Below are 23,653 nucleotides of genomic sequence, written 5' to 3'. Positions count from 1 at the left end.
TAAGAAGAAGATTTTTTGAGCAGATTGTAAACGTTGCAGTGGACCATGGTCACATATTGGAGATACATTTACATTGGGGAAGGTTGGCTGAGGAAGGGGTAATAATTAAATGTGCACTTCTGTTTTTTTCAGCCCACTTTTATTTTTTGTTGGGTTGAGGTCAGGGTTTAGTAGGGATGAGGTCAGAGATCTGTGCAGGGTTTAGTAGGGATGAGGTCAGGGCTCTGTGCAGGGTTTAGTAGGGTTGAGGTCAGGGATCTGTGCAGGATTTAGTAGGGTTGAGGTTAGGGCTCTGTGCAGGGTTTAGTAGGGTTGAGGTCAGGGTTTTATGCAGGGTTTAGTTAGGATGAAGTCAGGGCTTTGTGCAGGGTTTAGTAAGGTTAAGGTCAGGGCTCTGTGCAGGGTTTAGTAGGGTTGAGGTCAGGGCTCTGTGCAGGGTTTAGTAGGGTTGAGGTCAGGGCTCTGTGCAGGGTTTAGTAGAGTTGATGTCAGGGCTTTGTTTGGGGTTTAGTAGGGCTGAGATCGGTGCTCTGTGCAGGGTTTAGTGGGGTTGACGTCAGGGCTCTGTTTGGGGTTTAGAAGGGCTGAGATCTGTGCTCTGTGTAGGGTTTAGTATTGTTGAGGTTAGGGCTCTGTGTAGGGTGTAGTTTTGTTGATCTTAGGTTTCTGTGTAGAGTTTAATAGGGCTGAGATCAGTGCTCTGTGCAGGGTTTACTAGGGTTGAGGTCAGGGCTCTGTGCAAGGTTTAGTAGGGTTGAGGTTAGGTTTTTATGTAGGGTTTAGTAGGGTTGAGGTTAGGTTTCTGTGTAGGGTTTACTAGGGTTGAGGTTAGGTTTCTGTGTAGGGTTTACTAGGGTTGAGGTTAGGTTTCTGTGTAGGGTTTACTAGGGTTGAGGTTAGGTTTCTGTGTAGGGTTTACTAGGGCTGAGGTTAGGGCTCTGTGTAGGGTTTAGTAGGGCTGCGGTTAGGGCTCTGTGTAGGGTTTAGTAGGGCTGCGGTTAGGGCTCTGTGTAGGGTTTAGTAGGGCTGAGGTTAGGGCTCTGTGTAGGGCTGAGGTTAGGTATCTGTGTAGGGTTTAGTAGAGTTGAGGTTAGGTTTCTGTGTAGGGTTTACTAGGGTTGAGGTTAGGTTTCTGTGTAGGGTTTACTAGGGTTGAGGTTAGGGCTCTGTGTAGGGTTTAGTAGGGCTGAGGTTAGGGCTCTGTGTAGGGCTGAGGTTAGGGCTCTGTGTAGGGCTGAGGTTAGGGCTCTGTGTAGGGCTGAGGTTAGGGCTCTGTGTAGGGCTGAGGTTAGGGCTCTGTGTAGGGCTGAGGTTAGGGCTCTGTGTAGGGCTGAGGTTAGGGCTCTGTGTAGGGCTGAGGTTAGGGCTCTGTGTAGGGCTGAGGTTAGGGCTCTGTGTAGGGCTGAGGTTAGGGCTCTGTGTAGGGCTGAGGTTAGGGCTCTGTGTAGGGCTGAGGTTAGGGCTCTCTGTAGGGCTGAGGTTAGGGCTCTCTGTACGGTTTAGTAGGGCTGAGGTTAGGGCTCTGTGTAGGGCTGAGGTTAGGGCTCTGTCTAGGGCTGAGGTTAGGGCTCTGTAGAGGGCTGAGGTTAGGGCTCTGTGTAGGGTTTAGTAGGGCTGAGGTTAGGGCTCTGTGTAGGGCTGAGGTTAGGGCTCTGTGTAGGGTTTAGTAGGGCTGAGGTTAGGGCTCTGTGTAGGGCTGAGGTTAGGGCTCTGTGTAGGGCTGAGGTTAGGGCTCTGTGTACGGTTTAGTAGGGCTGAGGTTAGGGCTCTGTGTAGGGCTGAGGTTAGGGCTCTGTGTAGGGCTGAGGTTAGGGCTCTGTGTAGGGCTGAGGTTAGGGCTCTGTGTAGGGCTGAGGTTAGGGCTCTGTGTAGGGCTGAGGTTAGGGCTCTGTGTAGGGCTGAGGTTAGGGCTCTGTGTAGGGCTGAGGTTAGGGCTCTGTGTAGGGCTGAGGTTAGGGCTCTGTGTAGGGCTGAGGTTAGGGCTCTGTGTAGGGTTTAGTAGGGCTGAGGTTTGGGCTCTGTGTAGGGTTTAGTAGGGCTGAGGTTTGGGCTCTGTGTAGGGTTTAGTAGGGCTGAGGTTAGGGCTCTGTGTAGGGTTGAGGTTAGGGCTCTGTGTAGGGTTTAGTAGGGTTGAGGTTAAGGCTCTGTGTAGGGTTTAGTAGGGCTGAGGTTAGGGCTCTGTGTAGGGTTTAGTAGGGTTGAGGTTAGGTTTCTGTGTAGGGTTTAGTAGGGTTGAGGTTAGGTTTCTGTGTAGGGTTGAGGTTACGGCTGTGTGTAGGGTTTAATAGGGTTGAGGTCAGGCCTCTGTGCAGGCCAATGGAGTTCCTCTAATCCACACTCCTCAATGTCTTTATGTAGCTAATACATAGGCACAGTCATGCTGGAACAGAAAACGGTCCTCTCCCAAACTGTCTACCACAGTGCAGGTCACATAAACCTTGAAGGAGAAGCAGTCCTTGCCTAAGAGAGAAGATAGGTGCAGCGCTATGATCAAAATACAGAAAAAAATTCTCTATAAATTATATATGCATCTAAATACCAATGATCAAAGAGATGCAAGATGTGATACAATGATAAACAGTGCGCTAATCGGTAGGAAATAAAAAGTCCTCATCCCAGATCAGTGGTTGTGAGAGATGAAAAATCCTAAGAACAGATAGAATGCGCACTCACCAGAGGTGCGTTTAAATAACGCATGTAGAGAAGTATATTCAGCAAATTCTCTCCACCTTCAGGGCTCTGGTCAGATCGCACTCCGTACTACCCTCTGTTTCACCACGAAGAACAGTAGCCAGGATTCATCAAACCGTGTGGGCGTCAGAAATACTCCTTAGTCCAGATAGGCACTGTGGGAGGTGGTACTCTCAAAGAGAGCCCAATAAAGGACGCCACATAGTGTGATGCTGTATGACTTGGGTTTATTAGTCAAAAAAAAGGGGTGAAACAACAAAAGTACTGACCATAAATGTTGGCCACATGGACATCTAGCCACTATATGTGGCCAACATTTATGGTCAGTACTTTTGTATCACATCTTGCATCTCTTTGATCATTGGTATTTAGATGCATATATAATTTATAGAGAATTTTTTTCTGTATTTTGATCATAGCGCTGCACCTATCTTCTCTGTTTATTGATTATTGTAAGGTTGGTTGGTTGCCTTTTTTGGTGTTCTAGCTGCTTATACACTCTTGGCTGTAGCGCTCGCTATACCATTTTCACAGTCCTTGCCTAAGGTCATGGGTAATGGATTTGGTTTCTCTTGTACAGCTTACACCCCCCAAGAGATAGTGGGTGGAATCGCCGATTCTGAAATGCTGCTGCCAGAACTACTGAAAAAGGCTGGATATGTCAATAAGATTGTTGGCAAATGGTGAGTAATCCGCAATGACTGCTGAACTGTTACGGCAATCAGAACAGAGGCGGCTGTTAGCAGAATATGTTGGTCTTCTCTTACAGGCACTTGGGGCACAGACCCAAATATCACCCATTAAGACACGGCTTTGATGAGTGGTTTGGGTCACCTAACTGTCATTTTGGACCTTATGACAACAAACAGCGACCTAATATACCGGTGTACCGTGACTGGGATATGATTGGGAGGTAAGTGGTTGATGGTACCATAATGCTGGCTGCTTAGGTGGGTCATACCCACTGAACTTGAATAGACCATAGTATGATATAGTGTATTATTTACTGATAAGAACCTGACCTAAAGAAATCCCCCCAAAAAACTGTAGTTTCTCTTTAAAAAAATCAAACTGGAACCTGAAAACTGTGAATTAGGTAACACATCTAATGTACATATTTGTAGTCATAAATGGGCATCCAAAGTGGTCTGAACTTTCATCATATAATAATTAAAACAGCATGTCACCATATCCAAAAAAAGACTTGTTTCCAACCATTAAGATGGCCGTCTCGTTCCGGTGCGCAATGACTTCACACGCTCTGGCTCCACCCAGGGATGCAATATTGTGTTGGCTGCTTATGTGGCTTATACCCACTGAACTTGAATAGACCATAGTGTGTTATAGTATATTATATACTGATAAGTACCTGACCTAGAAAACCCCCCCCAAAAACCCTGTAGTTTCTCTTTAAACAATCAAACTAGAACCTGAAAATTGTGAATTAGGAACAGGTAACACGTCTAATGTACATATTTGTAGTCAGAAATGGGCATCCAAAGCAGTCTGAACTTTTTTTGTTGAGCATCCTTTTCTTGTGTTAGATATTATGAAGACATACAAATTAATCACAAGACGGGGGAGTCCAATTTAACAGAGATCTATCTGCAGGTAAGTGTACCTGACCCCTGATCCTACAGCAGTACAGGTGTACCTCGGTTTATGAACGCCTCGGTTAACGTAATTTTCGGTTTACGAATGAAAATCCATTGAAAATAATGTCTCCGTTTACAAATTTTTTTTGCAATACGAACTAATTAATTGTTATTCAATGCATTTACGATTTAATTTTTAATCATGTTCCTTTATGCCTTTAAAGTGCACATTATAAAGAGTTTTGAACAGAAGACTTTTTTCTGACCTCCGGAACGAATGAATTGGTTTTCAATGCATTTATGAATTATTCTTTTAATCATGTCCCTTTATGCCTTTAAAGTGCACATTATAAAGAGTTTTAAACACATTAATTTTTTATTAAGTTTTAAATGAATTATTGATTTTCAATGCATTTACAAATTTGTTTTTAATTATGTCCCTTTATGCCTTTTAAAGTGCACATTATAAAGAGCTTTAAACAGATAAAACTGTTTTTTACTTTTTCTGACCTCTGGAACGGATTAATTGGTTTTCAATGCATTTACGAATTCATTTTTAATCATGTCCCTGTACAGTATTTATGCCTTTAAACTGCACTTTATAAAGAGTTTTGGACAGATAAAAGACTTTTTTTTTTTTTTTAAACTTTTTTCTGACCCCTGGAACAGATTAATTGGTATTCAATGCATGCCTATGGGAAATCGCTTTTTGGTTTGCAAATTTTTCGCAATGCGAAAAGTCCCGTAGAATGAATAAAATTCGTAAACCGAGGTACGCCTGTACTTTAAAAGAAACATTATTTAAAATGTCTAAATAAAGCAAATGTAATATAAAAAGAAAAGATCAGAAAGGACCTGTCTGTCCAAGGGTAAGGATTAGAATCGTCCATGTGAATTTAGAGGGTGACGTTGCACTTTAATCTTGATTTTTGTCATTTCCATGACCTGCTCTTGTTCTTATGTGTGTTTTTTTTTATTGACAGGAAGCTTTGAACTTTATCAGTAAATATGGGACGACAAAGCAGCCGTTTTTTTTGTACTGGGCGATTGATGCCACTCATGCTCCTGTCTACGCCTCTAAAGCTTTCCTGGGAAGTAGCCGCAGAGGACTGTAAGACCTAAATCGCAGCCAATAAACCGTAGAGTATAACCGAACCCCATTCGTCGAAGAGTTTTATGTGTTTCCCTACAGCAGCCAATGAGGATCCAGTTTTCAGGGTGGAAATGTTATGTCTGTTGTATGTTTTCATGTGATTTGGTGACTGTGGGGAAAATACATTTCTTATTTCAGATGCACCATATAGCCAAAACTGTGGGCATCTGGCTATCACACCCAGGGCTTTTTTTTTTTCAGCGGGAGCACAGTTCCGGCACCTCCAGCACTGAATGGGATACTGGAGGTTTTAATGATGCTGGCTACTGGGGGATCTATTGTACCAGGAAGATCATCTGCTGCGGGGGGAGATCTATTGTTGCTGGTGGGGGATCTATTTTTTCTGGAGGAATCTTATGTTGCTGGGGGTCAATAGTTGCTGGGAGGGATCTACTGTTAAGGGAGCGGTCTATTGTAGCTGGCTGCTGGAGGGTCTATTGATGCTGGCTGAAGGAAGATCTACTGTATATTTACATAGGGGGTCTAGTGTTGCTGGGGAGGGGTCAATAGTTGCTGGGAGGGATCTACTGTTTGAGGGAGCGGTCTATTGTAGCTGGCTGCTGGAGGGTCTATTGATGCTGGCTGCTGGAAGATGTACTGTATATTTACTATTTACATAGGGGTATAGTGTTTGCTGGGGTGGGACCAACCCATAAAGTGGGTATGATGAACAGTCCCTGTATATTTAGAGGCAGGTCAGGTGGAACCAACCCATAAAGGGAGTATGATGGATGGTCCCTGTATATTTAGAGGCAGGGTCAAGTGGAACCAACCCATAAAGGGAGTATGATGGACGGTCCCTGTATATTTGGAGGCAGGGTCAGGTTAAACCAACCCATAAAGGGAGTATGATGGACGGTCCCTGTATATTTAGAGGCAGGGTCAAGTGGAACCAACCCATAAAGGGAGTATGATGGACGGTCCCTGTATATTTAGAGGCAGGGTCAAGTGGAACCAACCCATAAAGGGAGTATGATGGACGGTCCCTGTATATTTAGAGGCAGGGTCAAGTGGAACCAACCCATAAAGGGAGTATGATGGACGGTCCCTGTATATTTAGAGGCAGGGTAAGGTGGAACCAACCCATAAAGGGAGTATGATGGACGGTCCCTGTATATTTAAAGGCAGGGTCAGGTGGAACCAACCCATAAAGGGAGTATGATGGACGGTCCCTGTATATTTAGAGGGAGGGTCAGGTGGAACCAACCCATAAAGGGAGTATGATGGACGGTCCCTGTATATTTAGAGGCAGATCAGGTGGAACCAACCCATAAAGGGAGTATGATGGACAGTCCCTGTATATTTAGAGGCAGGGTCAGGTGGAACCAACCCATAAAGGGAGTATGATGGACGGTCCCTGTATATTTAGAGGCAGGTCAGGTGGGACCGACACATAAAGTAGGTATGATGGATGGTCCTTGTATATTTAGAGGCAGGGTCAGGTGGAACCAACTCAAAAAGTGGGTATGAAGAGCAGTTTCTGCATATTTTGAGGGAAGATCTGGGTGGGACAAACCTATAAAATGGGTGTGATGGACAGTCACTGCATAATTAAAAGGGAGGGTCTGGACAAAACCAACCCATAAATGGGGCATGATAGATGATCCCTGAATATTTAGAGGCAGGGTCTGGACAAGACCAACCCATGAAGTGGGTGTGATTTGGGCACCTTGGTGGATGAAATGTGGATTGGGTGGGGTTACCAGTGTCCCACTATCTGGCATCACAATGCTGGTGAGTATGTAGGTGTGATGGTCAGTCTATGGCCATATTGTGTACCTCCACTGCCGAGGTTGGCTTTTCCTAGCCTAGAGGAACACTCCACTTCCCCATGTCTTTCAAGGTTAAATCTTGTAGACATTCTAAATCACTGAATCAATTCACCTGTAATTACTCTGGTGATACGGCATTTGTAATCAGACAATTTTGGACAAATAACTTTTTTTGGATGTTCAAAAAAACAAACAAACCGTGAGCTGTTAATGGGTCCGGAGTCCTGCTTTACACTGGTCCATGAGGATGGGATGTTCTGGTGCTGACTCTCTTCTCTGATATCCCAGGTACGGCGACGCTGTCCGTGAAATCGATTCCAGCATTGGGAAAATCCTGGAATTGATAAAGAACATGGGCATAGCTAAGGACACTTTTGTCTTCTTCACATCTGACAATGGGGCGGCCCTCATCTCTGCACCCACTCAAGGTGAGAACAGCTCCTCTCCCAATTACCTGCTCATTTCCTTCAAAAAATGAAAGTTTAACCAAATACATTTTTTTAGCCCCTCAGCTTTATTGACCCAACTTGGCTGCACATCCTGCAGGCAGCTTGATTCTGTAGAAATCTTCACTGCAGAGATGTCTTGTCCTCTTCCTTTGTCTGAGCTTCCGGCACACAGGGGGTTAATAGCTTCGAGTCTTCTTTGAACCTGCTGTGAAAAAGTTCAGGACCCGCCCCCTCCTCCCTCCTCCTCCTCCATTTGAGAAAGCAGTAGTGCAACCAGTGAATGGAGAAGAGTCTAATGAGTCACAGATTTCCCTCCTCCATTCACAGATCATGTTACAGGCAGTGAAAGAACCTTTCCCAATGGAGAAGGAGGAGGGAGGGGGCGGGTCCCAGTTGGGAGATTTTTCAAATAAATGAAGCCCAGAGTCTTAAGCTATTAACCCCCAGCACACCAGAAATCAGAGACAGGAAGAGGACTGGGCCTGCCTCCAATGAAGATCCAGCAGACTGCTTACGTGGGAACATCGTTCATTACAAGTAAGCTGTATTTTTTAGCTAAACTCCAATTTTGAATCCAAAGTATGGTATTTGCAAATTCTTTAGAAAAACAATACCTATACATAAAACAATACTGTATATAAAATGGAATGAAATGTATAAAAACGTATCAACGTGTATAAGATAACCCATTTTGAAATATATTTTAAAAATTTTCTTCCCAAATATATTGACATTTGCAATGCTACAGTTTTGGCCATATTCAATACATATATATATATATATATACACACACACACATATATATACATACACACACACACACACACACACACAGTATGTTGAAATGCGTTTTTATTACAAAATATATGAAAAATATTTTTTAAAAATACATTTCAAATATACTGTATGTCTTTAAAACTACAAATCTACATTTTTCGAATGCATTTACAAATATATGTAAAAATATATGTTAAAATTACTTTTTATATGTTAAAAATTCTGAAGAATATATTTTAAAAAATATATATTTTTTAAAATATTTTTTTAAATTCTTCAGATTTTTTTTTTTTTTTTTAACATATAACAAAGTGAAACACACTTAATAAAATACGTGAATAGGTAGATGCTATAACAATATGTAAAAAAAAAATGAACAAACGTGTGAATAATGCAGTGGACTCTCTATGTCATCATTAAGATGATGTTCATATACAAAAATTGTATATAGTGAACATTATAGTGACAGTTCTGGGAAGATGTAGTCCTGTCGACCGAAAATGTGCTCTTTCACCACGTGCAAACAAGAAGTGAATGGGACTGTCACTATAATGTTCCCATTATATACAATTTATTATTTTTAGCCCATCATTCCTCAAAAGAAATGCATTTTAATTGTCTTTGGTCTCCATGATGTTAGTTAATCCCTGAAGAAGGGGGAAGCACCTTGAAACGTGTTTGATGGGTTTTTTCTTTATATATATTATACAGTTACCCATAAAATAATTTTTCGATTTATCAGAAGTCCAGGATTGTTCATTTATGGGGCGATTTATCCACCAATACATATTTCCAAAATACTGTAAATGATAGCATGCGCTTTTCCATCCATTCACAAGTAACATTTGTAATCTAGACCCAGTGCGAGGAATTGACACCAAACAAAGCGCTGTCTGTGGGGGGGCTCTGATTACAAGGGCGTGGGATTATTGTACTCCATGTTTAGATTTTATTTGTAAATCCTGACAATCTTCTAGGCGGAAGTAACTCTCCCTTCCTGTGCGGGAAGCAGACAACCTTTGAGGGCGGTATGAGGGTGCCGGGGATTGCCTGGTGGCCGGGGCATTTGCCTCCTGGCCAGGTGAGACTTGAGTTTATCTTTTTATTATATGTACATTGATTAGCTATATTTGTAAGGGGAAAAAATAAATATAACACCAAACCATAATTTTTTTTTATTAATGCGTGAGAAAACGTACTTTTGTGATGTTAGCAGATCTGCTTCATCTTTCATACGGGCAGCACAGTGGCTAAATGGTCAGCACTTCTACCTGGCAGTAAAAGGGTCGTTGGTTTGAATCCCAACCACGGCACCTCCTCCCTGGAGTTTGCATGTTCTCCCTGTGCCTGCGTGGGTTTCCCCTGGGTGCTCCGGTTTCCTCCCACACTCCAAAGACATGCTGGGAGGTGAATTGGCTCCTGTCTACATTGGCCCTAGTATGTGTATGTATGAACGTGAGTTAGGGACCTTAGATTGTACGCCCCTTGAGGGTTAGGGACTGATGTGAATGTACAATATATATGTAAAGCGCTGCGTAAATTGACAGCGCTATACAAGTAATATAATAAATGGATATAATGGCGCCTATGAAAAGGGTATGAATGGATCACTAGCTAATGTACCAGCTGCAAAATCCACCATATACTAATAAAGTGTGTAACAAAAAACAAAAATATTAATTTGCGCTAGTAAGTAAATAAATACCCCAAAAAAACAAATGTGACTGTGAACATAAATAAATAAAAAAAAATATAAATAAATATTCACATCAATATAAATAGTCACATCAAAGCCCGACCTACGCGTTTCGTCAGACGTCTTCACGGAGCCGACGCTCGGTAAGGACGTTGATGACTAAACACGTAGGGCGGGGCTTTGATTGATGTGACGTCATTACGTTTCCCAGCGATCGACTGCACATGTGCCGAGTGGCTGGGTTCGTTCATTGTGTTTCTTACATGCTGATAACGCTGGTGTCGGCTGGGACACCTTTTGAGTTAAGTGCGATGAGTGCATAATAAATGAAGTTGTTTTAAAGGTACTGCACTATGAAGTTGTTGTTTTTTCCGAGTGTCTGGCATAACACCCTTTGGATATAAACAAGGTGAAGTCTTGGAGAAGTGGATTTCCTTAGTGGTATATTTGATCACAGATCATTGCTTCTTTCTCATTGGTTTGTTTGGAGCCAGTTTCTGCAGAATATCATTCCCTGAAGATCTATCCATGAGTGGCTCATTACCCTGCTAACCAATCACCCCCAGAGCAATATATGCTTCAGTTTCTTTTAGCTCTGGTGAGTTCATTTAGTACTTTTGGTGGTGCATTGTCACACATTTTTTGCATCTTTTTTGGACTTTCTTTGGACACTTCTGTATTTATATATATTTTTTATTTATGTTCACAGTCACATTTTGTTTTTTTGGGGTATTTATTTACTTACTAGCGCAAATGAATATTTTTGTTTTTTGGCGCTATACAAGTACCTGAATTAAATAATATGTTGAATATTAGATATCTTATACAAATGTGTGTATCTCTAGTGGCCACATGTGATATAATGGGGTGGGGTTTAAAATTTGCTCAAAGCAGATCTGGGCAAATTGTGGCCCCAAGGCCATATTCGGCCCTTTGCCTATCCTCCCTACTGGTGGATGTGTGTTATAATAGGGTGGGGATTAGAATTTGCTTAAAACAGACCTGGGCAAATTGTGACAGTGGGACCAGATCGTGCAAAGGAGTGGCCAGGCTGTCAGTCACGCTTACACTCACAATGCAAAGGCATTCAATAACATTCTGGGCTTGTTCGGTAAAGGAGCGCAGAGGGAAAAATTTACTATAGTCTGGTCTCTAAAATATTGTTTCTGATTGGTTGCTGAGAGTTGGCACACTTTGCACAGTCTTCTTTAGTGCTTAATCACATGGGCCACCAGGGGGTGGAAAGTAAGTGGTTGAGCCATGGTTTTACCATCCTTGACCACTCACCTAAAAACAACTGAAACCTGTTGCATCCGGCGGGCAGTACTGCCATTGAACATGACCCATTAGAGTTAATGGGGCCACGCTAAGTCCTTTAATCCAGGCTGTGAGAAGGTGATATATCACCTCTCAGCTGCCCGTCAACCAACCTCTGAAAAGCAATCAGATCACTTATTTGATGAGCAGCCAATGCTGCCACATTTGAGGACAAGCACTCCTGAAGAAGCTGATTAGTATTTATCTCACAGGTGAGCCACCAGCTAAGCAACATCATGGACCTCTTCACCACCAGCCTGGCACTGGCAGGACTAGATCCTCCTGAGGACAGGCCTATAGATGGCATCGACCTATCGCCCGTCATGCTGGAAGGCAAAGTGACTGACAGGTGAGGTCTTTCATTGATATTCCCCAGTTCTTCATTGGCCATAGTCTGAGATGGAAGCCTGAGTTGATGCATTTATTTCTCATGGAGACTCACTTTTATTATTGGCCACACACAGAGATCTGCACGTGAAGTCAAAAACAAAATACCTGCATGAGAAGCCTCAGGTGGAAGAAATCATTCTTTGACTCCTGGGCCAAAAGCTGGTTCCAAGAACTTGATGACACCGGTACCAGACTTAATAGCTTCACTAACTCAGAACAAGCATGTCCAGAAATCAGAGATTTACAGTTTTCTTTCAGATACTTCTCATTTGGGCTTGTTTTCATAGGTTTCTTTTAAAGGGTTAGTTCACCTTTACCAAAAAAAAAAAAAATCTATGCAGGTAAAGGGCACCTGTGGATAAATTGTGCAGCTCTGACCAAAGCTGAATACTGGCCTTGCAATAGGTATAGGCCATTTATGTACCTCCTGAAGCCTGGCCTAAACATTTCCAGAGATGGCGTTCTACCATCCTGCATTGCTGAAGGAAAGATTTGCACATATTCTCCATGGCACATGGACGGTGAGAATTGGTGGTCTAGATCTGCCTGGGCTTCTCCTGGGATACAACCAAATGTCCTTGGCCATGGATATAGGTGGCAATGGTTGCCTTCAGGACTTGAGCTTTCATTTAGGTCTTCCTTGTAGAGCAGTCTTTCTCAACCTTTGTTAAGAAGGAACCCTTGAAATAACTTTCTGGTCACAGACAACCGCTAATAATAAATACTGTATCTACAACTGTACATTGCTAGGATGATAATGATCTCTACATTTGAGGTTAATGGGAAGAATCCCCCACTTACAGATTGTGAAAAAGATCATTGTGGTCAGTGGGAACTTGTCTGAGAGGCAGAAGTTGCTTATTGTTCAAAGAACCCCTAGAAATGTTTGGAGGAACCATAGGGTTCCATGGAACCTAGGTTGATATAGGCTGTTGTAGAGCATCTGGGTAGCATGCACAACGTTTTACATAGTTTTTGTACTGTATACAAACAGTGTCCATTCCAAGCCATAGAACTCCTTTACTCTAACTCAGCTTTCCTCAAGTAGGGTTTCATGGAACCTCCTCTGGAGAATTTTAGGGGTTCCTTGAGCAATAAGCAATTTCTGCCTGTCAGATAAGTTCCCACTGATGACAATTATATTTTTCGACATCTGTATGTGGGGGATTCTTCCCATTGACCTCAAGTGTAAGGATCATCCTTACCATTGCATATCCCATCATTGTACAGCTGTATATACAGTGATTATTATCAGGGGTTCCTAGAGACCGGAAAGTTATTTCAAGGGTTCCTCCATGTTAAAAGTTGAGAAAGAAGGCTGGTCTAAAATTGATGGTCTATATCTGCCTGGGCTTCCTCTGGGCTACAATCTAAATGTCTTTGGCCATGAGTATAAGTGGTAGTGGTTGCCTTCAGGACTTGTGCGCTTCCTTGTAGAGCATTTGAGATGCATACACAACTTTTTAAAAATTTTTGTTCTGCATAAAAACTGTCTCCATTCCAAGTCATAAACCTGCTTTAGTCTAACTCAGCCTTCCTCAACCAGGTTTCCAGAGGTTCCTTGAGCAATAAGCAATTTCTACCTCTCAGATAAGTTCCCACTGACCACAGTGATCTTTTTTTAATATCTGTTAATGGGGGATTCTTCCCATTGACCACCTCAAATGTAAGGACCATTCTTACTGTAGCACCCGCCTAGTCAGCTAGGGGGAGCTAGGTAATTATTTTTCTTAGCCTGGGTGATAGTCAGAGGGTCAAATTTGAGTCAGGGCTAAGAGGCTCTGCAGACCAGTTCCCTGATACCTCCCCCTGATCTAGAGACTTGGAGAAGTCTCTAGAACTCAGTGGGCGAGGGTGAGTAGGAGCTGGTTTGTGCTCCTAAGGGATTCTGACCAATCCTCCTGGAGTGAGCAGGATTGAGTGTTGAGCCTGGGAGGGGGTCCAGGAGAGGAGTCTACTTACAGGCAGAGTAGCTGGAAGGGAGGATCTCCTATCCTCAATTGTCCACTGAGGGGGGACAGCCTGGGAAGCCGGGAAGGAGATAGCCCAGTGTAAGGTCTGAAGGCAGCAACCAATTGACATGCTTGCAGGGGAGGACTGAGTGAGTAATCCCACACTCCCTGGGCCGGATAAGGGGAGAGGGCATTATGGTGGGAAACCTGACTAGCCCCCATCTGGGAATGTTCTATATTGGCAGTTTCTGGGCCCCCTTGCCCAGGGATTCCCTCAGGCATCTGGTTGAAGAGGAGATTTCATCTGGGGTCTGAGGTGGTACACTTGGAGGGCTGGAGAGCTCTTCTAATTATGAGACTTCACTGACTAAAGAACTTGTACATAGTTGCTAAGGAGTTTGTCCTCAGTTCACCATTCCCTTGGGCATCCCATACACCCCTCAACCCCATCCAAGGTCAATTGCTTGAATAAAACTTAAAAAAAAAAAGCAGTTCAAGGACTGTTTACTCTCTCCTGTATGCAAGCGGGAATGTAAGTCTGAAGAAAACATGTGTTGCCTGGCTGTGCAGGACTATAGGGGGACCTAAATCTTCAGCAACTTCCAAGGTAGTGCTACATCACCATTGACCATCCCATCAATATACAGTTGTGGATACACTAATTGTTATCAGGGGTTCCCTGAGACCAGAAAGTTATTCTTATTAAAAAGGTTGAGAAAGGCTGCTCTAACTAAACATCTGCCATGGTTGGAACAGTGAATGTTCCTTTCATCTCACGCCATTATCTCAGTCATCTGTTGTGCTTCCTCCATCAGGCCGATATTTTTTTATCGCGGTAGTGAGATGATGGCGGTCCGACTGGGGCTTTACAAGGCTCATTACTGGACTTGGACTAACTCATGGGAAGAGCTAGCTCAGGTATGTTGGAGAACTTCCAACCTATAAAATGTCAGGACACATCTGTGACTTGTTGGCCCCTTGTTAATTTCAGAGACATACAGCCCTGGCCAACCGTTTTGAGAATGACACAAATATTAATTTTCACAAAGTCTGCAGCTTCTGTGTTTTTAGATCCTTTTGTCAGATGTTACTATGGTATACTGAAGTATAATTACAACATTTCATACGTGTCAGAGGCTTTTATTGACACTTACATTGAGTTTATGCAAAGAGTCAATATTTGCAGTGTTGACCCTTCTTTTTCAAGACCTCTGCGATTCGCCCTGGGATGCTGTCAATCAACTTCTTGGCCACATCCTGACTGATGGCAGGCCATTCTTTCATAATCACTACTTGGATTTAGTCAGAATTTGTGGATTTTTTTTGTTCACCCGCCTCTTGAGGATTGACTATAAGTTCTCAATGGGATGAAGGTCTGGGGAGTTTCCTGGCCATGGAACCAAAATTTCGATGTTTTGTTCCCTAAGCCGCTTAGTTATCACTTTTGCCTTATGGCAAGGTGCTCCATCACGGTGGAAAAGACATTGTTCATCACCAAACTGTTCTTGGATGGTTGGGAGAAGTTGCTCTGAGGATGTTTTTGAACCATTCTTTATTCCTGGCATGTTGTGAGTGAGTCCACTCCCTTGGCTGAGAAGCAACCGCACACATGAATGGTCTCAGGATGTTCTACTGTTGACATGACATAGGACTGATGGTGGCGTTCACCTTTTCTTCTCCGGACATAGTTGTTTCCAGATGCCCAAAACAATCGGAAAGGGGATTCATCAGAGAAAAATGACTTTACCCCAGTCAGCAGTCCAATCCCTGTACCTTTTGCAGAATATCAGTCTGTCCTGGATGTTTTTCCCAGAGAGAAGTGGCTTCTTTGCTGCCCTTCTTGACACCAGGCCATCCTCCAAAAGTCTTCTCCATACAGTGCGTGCCGATGCCCTCACACCTGCCTGCTGCCATTCCTGAGCAAGCTCTGTACTGGTGGATCTCGCAGCTGAATTAAATTTAGGAGACAGTCCTGACGCTTGCTGGACTTTCTTGGGAGCCCTGAAGTCTTCTTCACAACAGTTGAACCTCTCTCCTTGAAGTTCTTGATGATCCGATAAATGGTTGATTTAGGTAAAATCTCAGCAGCAGCAATATCCTTGCCTGTGAATCCCTTTTGTGCAAAGCAATGATGACCACACGTTTCCTTGCAGGTAAATTGATATTTGTGTCATTCTCGCCTTTGGCCAGGGCTGTAGGTGGTTAGGTGTTAGAAATAATATTGATTACAGAAATGTATTTGTGATTACTGTGTGTATTTGGATGCAGGGTATTAATTTCTGTCCGGGACAGAATATAACTGGAATTACAACCCATGACCAAGTCGAGCATGACCTCAATCCGCTCTTGTTCCACGTGGGAAGGGACCCTGGAGAGAAGTACCCCATAAGGTAAGGAGGTCACATGGCACCATCATGTCATGTTTTCTCCAAATGACAAGTGTGAAGATATCACATTTCCTGTTCTGACATTTATAAGGGCCATTATGAGGGGCTTGTTTGACCCATAATGACGGGTCAGACCGAACTTTTCCCTTTTAACCTGGGTAGGTATAATGGTACAAAGTCTTCCCACTCCTTGTTAACTCTTTGCAGCACTTTTGTGTTGATCCAGTCAACTCCGCAATCATGTAACAAACACGCTGAATAACGTGTAGTATGTACAACCAAAATATCCTTTATTTAAAATAATATATTTCCAGTCCGGACACTTTCCCCCCCCTCCTTCCAGTCCGGACCACTTTCCCCCCCCTCCTTCCAGTCCGGACCACTTTCCCCCCCCTCCTTCCAGTCCGGACACTTTCCCCCCCCCTTTCCAGTCCGGACACTTCCCCCCCCCCCTTTCCAGTCCGGACACTTTCCCCCCCCCCCCCCCCTTTCCAGTCCGGACACTTTCCCCCCCCCCCCCCTTTCCAGTCCGGACACTTTTCCCCCCCCCCCCCCTTTCCAGTCCGGACACTTTCCCCCCCCCCCTCCTTCCAGTCCGGACACTTTCCCCCCCCCCCCTTCCAGTCCGGACACTTTCCCCCCCCCTTTCCAGTCCGGACACTCCCCCCCCCTTTCCAGTCCGGACACTTTCCCCCCCCTTTCCAGTCCGGACACTTTCCCCCCCCCTTTCCAGTCCGGACACTTTCCCCCCCCCTTTCCAGTCTGGACACTTTCACCCCCCTTCCTGTCCAGGCCAATTTTCAGCGCTATCACACTTTGAATGACTATTGTGCGGTCATGCAACACTGTACCCATATGAATTTTTTAGCATTTTGGTGGTATTTATTCACCACTGGGATTTTTGTTTTGCTATATAAATGAAAAAGTCCAAAACTTTGAAAGAAAAAGCATTTTGCAAATAAATCTTTCTTCATAAATCTTGGCCAAAATGTATTCAGCTATCTTTTTAGTAAGAAAAAAAACCCAAATTAGTTCATAACCAAAAATTATAACTTTTCAAAAACTTTTTTACATTTTACACTGGGTCGAGGTGCCGCGCGCGCACAGGCTGTAGATGTGGGCGCCGTTTATGAATGGCAACCCACTCCTGTACTGCTCCCGTTCATGTACATGGCCCGGACGGGAAGTGGTTAAAAAGTGCCCTCCTGGGACACCACAGGGTTAAAAACTCACTATACAGTGCTCCAAGTTGAATACATGCTGTAATCCCTCTTGCAAAATGGCGGCACATAGACTTCCGGTTTACGACTTGACGTCATCGACGTACCCTACGCGTTACATCACAGCATGTGACTTCATCAGGAGTTCAATCACAGTGCACTGTTCTAACAGTACATTGTGCAGTGGGGCAAGCGAACAGCCCACTGAACACACGAACAGCCGATGTTCGAGTCGAACATCAGGCCCAGCAATATTTGTTATATCTGTTCAGTAAGTGCAAAAACTGTTGATCCTGCCAAAAATTCAGAGCTGTCCTGTGCTGACTTCCTGTGTTGTCTCAAGAAGTCTATTTACCCCATCCCAGTTCTTATTTTGGACTACTGAATAAGCTGTGTCCAGTCTGTACAGATAAGAAGAGTGGGAGGATTTAGTTTAGCAAAAGAAAATTGGGCAGGGCTGACACCACAGGACATACACTGTAACTGTTCTATCACTGGATTCCTGTAATGTCTGCTTCACCTCCTCTTGCAGTGTATTGAGCAACGAATACCAGCAAGTAATGCCGAGGATTTCCTATGTTGTTACCCTGCACAAGGAATCCATGATCCCCGGGGAGCCTCAGCTCAATGTGTGTGACCTGGCTGCCATGGTGAGTGTGCTCAGGTGACATCCATCTCTCATAAATGGGTCAGCACAGTGGCTAAGTGGTTAGCACTTCTGCCTAGTAGCACTAGGGTTGCTGGTTCAAATCCCACCTGCCTGGAGTTTGCATGTTCTCCCTGTACGGGTACTCTGGTTTCCTCCCACACTCCAAAGACATGCTGGTAGGTTAATTGGATCCTGTCTACATTGGCCCTAGTATGTGTATGAATGTGAGTTAGGGACCTTAGATTGTACGCCCCTTGAGGGAGTATGAATGCGGGGTCCGGGGACAGCAGATATAGTGAATGCGGGGAGAGCGGCTATAGTGAATGCGGGGTGCGGGGAGAGCGGATATAGTAAATGTGGGGTGCGGGGACAGCGGCTATAGTGAATGCGGGGTGCGGGGACAGCGGCTATAGTGAATGCGGGGTGCGGGGACAGCGGCTATAGTGAATGCGGGGTGCGGGGACAGCGGCTATAGTGAATGCGGGGTGCGGGGACAGCGGATATAGTGAATGCGGGGTGCGGGGACAGCGGCTATAGTGAATGCGGGGTGCGGGGACAGCGGCTATAGTGAATGCGGGGTGCGGGGACAGCGGCTATAGTGAATGCGGGGTGCGGGGACAGCGGATATAGTGAATGCGGGGAGAGCGGATATAGTGAATGCGGGGTGCGGGGAGAGCGGATATAGTGAATGCGGGGTCCGGGGAGAGCGGATATAGTGAATGCGGGGTCCGGGGAGAGCGGATATAGTGAATGCGGGGTCCGGGGAGAGCGGATATAGTGAATGCGGGGTCCGGGGAGAGCGGATATAGTGAATGCGGGGTCCGGGGAGAGCGGATATAGTGAATGCGGGGTCCGGGGAGAGCGGATATAGTGAATGCGGGGTCCGGGGAGAGCGGATATAGTGAATGCGGGGTCCGGGGAGAGCGGATATAGTGAATGCGGGGTCCGGGGAGAGCGGATATAGTGAATGCGGGGTTCGGGGAGAGCGGATATAGTGAATGCGGGGTTCGGGGAGAGCGGATATAGTGAATGCGGGGTTCGGGGAGAGCGGATATAGTGAATGCGGGGTCCGGGGAGAGCGGATATAGTGAATGCGGGGTCTGGGGAGAGCGGATATAGTGAATGCGGGGTCCGGGGAGAGCGGATATAGTGAATGCGGGGTCCGGGGAGAGCGGATATAGTGAATGCGGGGTCCGGGGAGAGCGGATATAGTGAATGCGGGGTCCGGGGAGAGCGGATATAGTGAATGCGGGGTCCGGGGTTTAGTAACACTTTAAATCTGAATATCACTTTAGTTTTTTTTTTTTTAAGCCAATGGCGCCCTCTAGTGTGTGATTTCATAACTGTCAAGAGCAAACGAACAGCAGGAAAAACATAGTTCAATAATAAATACGTAAAAGAAAAATGATGTCTGCTTTATATGTTTGATTGCACCGTACTCACTTTTGTTGCCAGCAGTTTAGACATTAATGGCGGTGAGTTATTTTGAGGGGACAGCAAATTTACATGTTATACAAGCTGTACACGGACTACGTCACATTGTAGCAAAGTGTAATGTCCTGGGAAGACTGGCGGCTAAGTCGCAGCCCCGAGGGTTCGATGAGATCGTTCCTCCAGCATCATCGTCTGTAATGATGTTCTCCTTCCCTTTTGCTCTGCTTCCTATCTGAGTGACCTCAGTAGATCTGTCTGTCTTCCAGAACTGGTCCCCCCCAGGATGTGAGAAGATCGGAAGATGTCTGAGCCCCCCCGAGTCAAAGCCTTGGAAATGCATCTGGCCTCACTGAGTTGTTCCCATAATGCAGATATCAGGATCAGTTCACAGAGAGACGACTTACCTGCCGGGTGTCATTTCATCCCATCATCGTTGCCGCAACACATTCTTCAGTGTACAGAAGTAAATTCCGCATTTGGTGTGGACTTTTAGAGGCCATAAATGCCTAATTCTCCCAAATTAGTAGCATGCTTGTTATACTCATTGTGGAACCTAAGGGGTTAATCCTTCACATTGTGTAAAAAGGGCTGTTTGATCCTGTCTTCTCTGATCCTCCCCTTCTTCTACTGTTCCAAATCCATGTGCTGATAGAACAGAGCCTTGGGGGCAGCCTGCACATGCTCAGTTTGGTGTGTATTGCTAGAGAGGTTATTTTCTTCTTTGGAAGAGTGCATGTGATCAGCACATGCCAATCAGTACTGTCCAGACAGAAGGTCAGGGGTTATACAGTCTCATAGGGGAGAATGAAAACTCCTCCTACAAGCTTTAACCAGTGCTCTGCTGGACACTGATAGAAGTCAAAAGACTACTATATACTGCTGATGAGAAAAGGTGTTTAGCAGTTTATATTTACTAAAATAATTGCATTTCCATGTTCTGTGTACTGTGGGAGAGCAGATATAGTGAATGCGGGGTCCGGGGAGAGCGGATATAGTGAATGCGGGGTCCGGGGAGAGCGGATATAGTGAATGCGGGGTCCGGGGAGAGCGGATATAGTGAATGCGGGGTCCGGGGAGAGCCGATCTAGTGAATGCGGGGTCCGGGGAGAGCCGATCTAGTGAATGCGGGGTCCGGGGAGAGCCGATCTAGTGAATGCGGGGTCCGGGGAGAGCGGATACAGTGAATGCGGGGTCCGGGGAGAGCGGATACAGTGAATGCGGGGTCCGGGGAGAGCGGATATAGTGAATGCGGGGTCCGGGGAGGGAAGCCGACCTTACTGCGGAGGTGGGGGTGCACATGGGGGCCTGGGTAGCAGGGGCAAATGTATGGTGCACAGGGAGGGTGATGGGTGCACTGGGGGGAAATTCCTGGTACCGATCCCCTGTATGGCTGTCCCTGCAGCAGCTGAAAGCCAGTGGGAGTAAGAGGAAAAGAAGCCAGCTTTGAGCTGCTGCAGAGAGAGCCATACAGGGGACTGGTTCCAGTAATTGCCCCTCTGCCATGCCGATCACCCTCCCTTCCCACATCTGATTCACCCAGCTGCCTGGGCCCCATACAGGAGGACTGGTGGTACCCCCTTATCCACAGCCCTGCTCACCAATACTGATACTAAACCCAACACATTCCCCCAAACCATGGATCGGGTTCCTAGCTGAGCTCCCAAATGTAGGTTCATCAAAGGATGTGTATGAGGCGCACATCACTCTGCCAGATTCCTGCATTCCCACCTTGCCATGGCAATCCACTGGATCTATACATGAAGCTCCTCCAAGGACTGAGATTCAGCAATTCCATTGGAAGTCAAATCGTCGTCAGATTTATGGGCAATGTGAAGAGGACCTGTCTGTTCTCCAATAGACACAACGTATATACAATGTATACCCCATCCTGGTACACTCTGGACATCTGCTGTAGTTGTCGGACCTCCCATTGGACCTTTTATGTTGTGGGATTATTAGCCTGCTGGACGGGCTCACTGCACTGCTGAGAACCAAAGAACTGCGTTCGCTGAAGATTGACACAAACGTTGAAATATGTTACTGTCTGAGATGATGTTACAATAAATGTTATCATTTAAAAAGATCGGATTGTCCGACCCAGTGTCACCCTGTCTTCTGAGCATGCCTCAACACTCCCAGGACAACCAATCAGGGCCGGGACAAGGGGTGGGCAGGAGGGGCAGCTGCCCTGGGGACAGCGGAGGAAGGGGGCAGAGAATGGATATAGAGCAGTAAACCTATTCTAGGGCATGCATTAATAGTGGGGGAAGGGGGTGCAGTGCCAAAAGCTTCAGTAAACAGAGTGCAGGGGTATAATGAACATAGATTAAGGGTCCTACACACTCTGCCCCCCCGCATACCCCATTGGTATACCCTTCACCCCCCTGCAAATATACCCCAGAGTAACATCCCCTGCTCCTCTAAATATCCCCATGTTAAACTCCCTTCCCCCCCCGTAATCCCCAGTGTTACACCCCCTGCCCTTCCCATATACCCCAGTGTTATCCTCCCTAACCCATATAGACCAGTGTTACACACTATGTCCCCCACATACCCCAGTATTACATCCCCTGCCCCCCTCCGACCATATACCCCAGTATTACACCCCCTGCCCCACACATACCCCAGTGTTACAACCCCTGCCCCACACATACCCCAGTGTTACACCCCTACCCCACACATACCCCAGTGTTACACCCCCTACCCCACACATAATCCAGTGTTACACCCCCTGCCCGAGATATACCCCAGCGTTACACCCCCTGCCCCACACATAACCCAGCGTTACACCCCCTGCCCCACACATAACCCAGCGTTACACCCCCTGCCCCACACATAACCCAGCGTTACACCCCCTGCCCCACACATAACCCAGTGTTACACCCCCTGCCCCACACAAAACCCAGTGTTACACCCCTTTCCCCACACATAACCCAGTGTTACACCCCCTGCCCCACACAAAACTCCAGTGTTACACCCCCTGCCCCACACAAAACTCCAGTGTTACACCCCCTGCCCCACACAAAACTCCAGTGTTACACCCCCTGCCCCACACAAAACTCCAGTGTTACACCCCCTGCCCCACACAAAACTCCAGTGTTACACCCCCTGCCCCACACATAATCCAGTGTTACACCCCCTGCCCCACACATACTCCAGTGTTACACCCCCTGCCCCACACATACTCCAGTGTTACACCCCCAGCCCCACAAATACTCCAGAGTTATACCCCCTGCCCCTACATACTCCAGTGTTACACCCCCTACCCCACACATATGCTAGTGTTACACCGCCTGCCCCACCAAATATCACAGTACTACAACCCCTGACCCCCACTTACTCTAGTGTTACACCTCCTGCCCCCTTAAACCTCAGGATTACACCCCTTGTCCCCGACTTATACCACAGCATTACACCCCCTGTCCACCATGTCATTGGTCTCCGCTGTACTTACCTCCATGGGTGATGAGCTGTCAGTGCCCACACAGCTGGTGTAGCAGGGGAATCTTCCTGGTCCAAGTGTGAATGTTTGGTGAAACAAACAAGAGATCCCTGTCCTCAAATCCCAAAAGCTAGTGCATGCATTTATCCATCAGGTGCTAAAGGGGTGTAACCGCATATTAACACTAGAAATTCTGAGGACCCTCTGCACTCTGGAATATACCCTCTCAAGCAGCTGGCCAACTGCGTCAAAGTAATCCCTCTATGGCCAGTCCTACCAGCTTCAGCCTGTATTGCAATATGTGTGAACTAAATGTCCCTATTTATTGCAGAGTCTGCTAGAAGGGTACATACCAGCGTGCAGAGGGGCCTTCAGAACTTCTAGTGTTTGCTGAAAGTCACATTCACTGTTTCCCTCTATGACCCACTCTTCTAGAGCCGCCCACCAAGAGGGGAAAGTTTGCTTCTATGACCCACTCTTCTAGAGTCGCCCACCAAGAGGGGAAAGTTTGCTTCTATGACCCACTCTTCTAGAGTCGCCCACCAAGAGGGGAAAGTTTGCTTCTATGACCCACTCTTCTAGAGTCGCCCACCAAGAGGGGAAAGTTTGCTTCTATAACCCACTCTTCTAGAGTCGCCCACCAAGAGGGGAAAGTTTGCTTCTATGACCCACTCTTCTAGAGCTGCCCATCAAGAGGCTTTAGTTTCCTTCTATGACCCACTCTTCTAG

General features: G+C 45.8%; 1 protein-coding gene across 1 annotated transcript in view; it reads left to right on the top strand.

Moving 5' to 3' along the window:
• The window catches only part of GALNS (galactosamine (N-acetyl)-6-sulfatase), a 25,959-nt gene extending 4,394 nt beyond the window's left edge, over positions 1-21,565 (top strand). Inside the window, exons 4-14 of the mRNA XM_089663278.1 lie at positions 3,272-3,374; positions 3,461-3,604; positions 4,236-4,302; positions 5,270-5,397; positions 7,500-7,639; positions 9,415-9,518; positions 11,663-11,799; positions 14,608-14,710; positions 16,061-16,182; positions 17,932-18,049; positions 19,749-21,565. Of these exons, the coding sequence (XP_089519404.1) occupies positions 3,272-3,374; positions 3,461-3,604; positions 4,236-4,302; positions 5,270-5,397; positions 7,500-7,639; positions 9,415-9,518; positions 11,663-11,799; positions 14,608-14,710; positions 16,061-16,182; positions 17,932-18,049; positions 19,749-19,835 (1,253 nt within the window). The 3' untranslated portion in view covers positions 19,836-21,565. The remainder of the gene's footprint in view (positions 1-3,271; positions 3,375-3,460; positions 3,605-4,235; positions 4,303-5,269; positions 5,398-7,499; positions 7,640-9,414; positions 9,519-11,662; positions 11,800-14,607; positions 14,711-16,060; positions 16,183-17,931; positions 18,050-19,748) is intronic.
• The last annotated feature ends 2,088 nt before the right edge of the window (positions 21,566-23,653 follow it).

The sequence above is a fragment of the Staurois parvus genome, unplaced genomic scaffold, assembly GCF_062004578.1.
Source record: "Staurois parvus isolate SC_StPar_1 unplaced genomic scaffold, SC_StPar_1.0 ptg001644l, whole genome shotgun sequence".
NCBI lineage: Eukaryota > Metazoa > Chordata > Amphibia > Anura > Ranidae > Staurois > Staurois parvus.
This window is presented reverse-complemented; position numbering and strand designations above follow the sequence as displayed.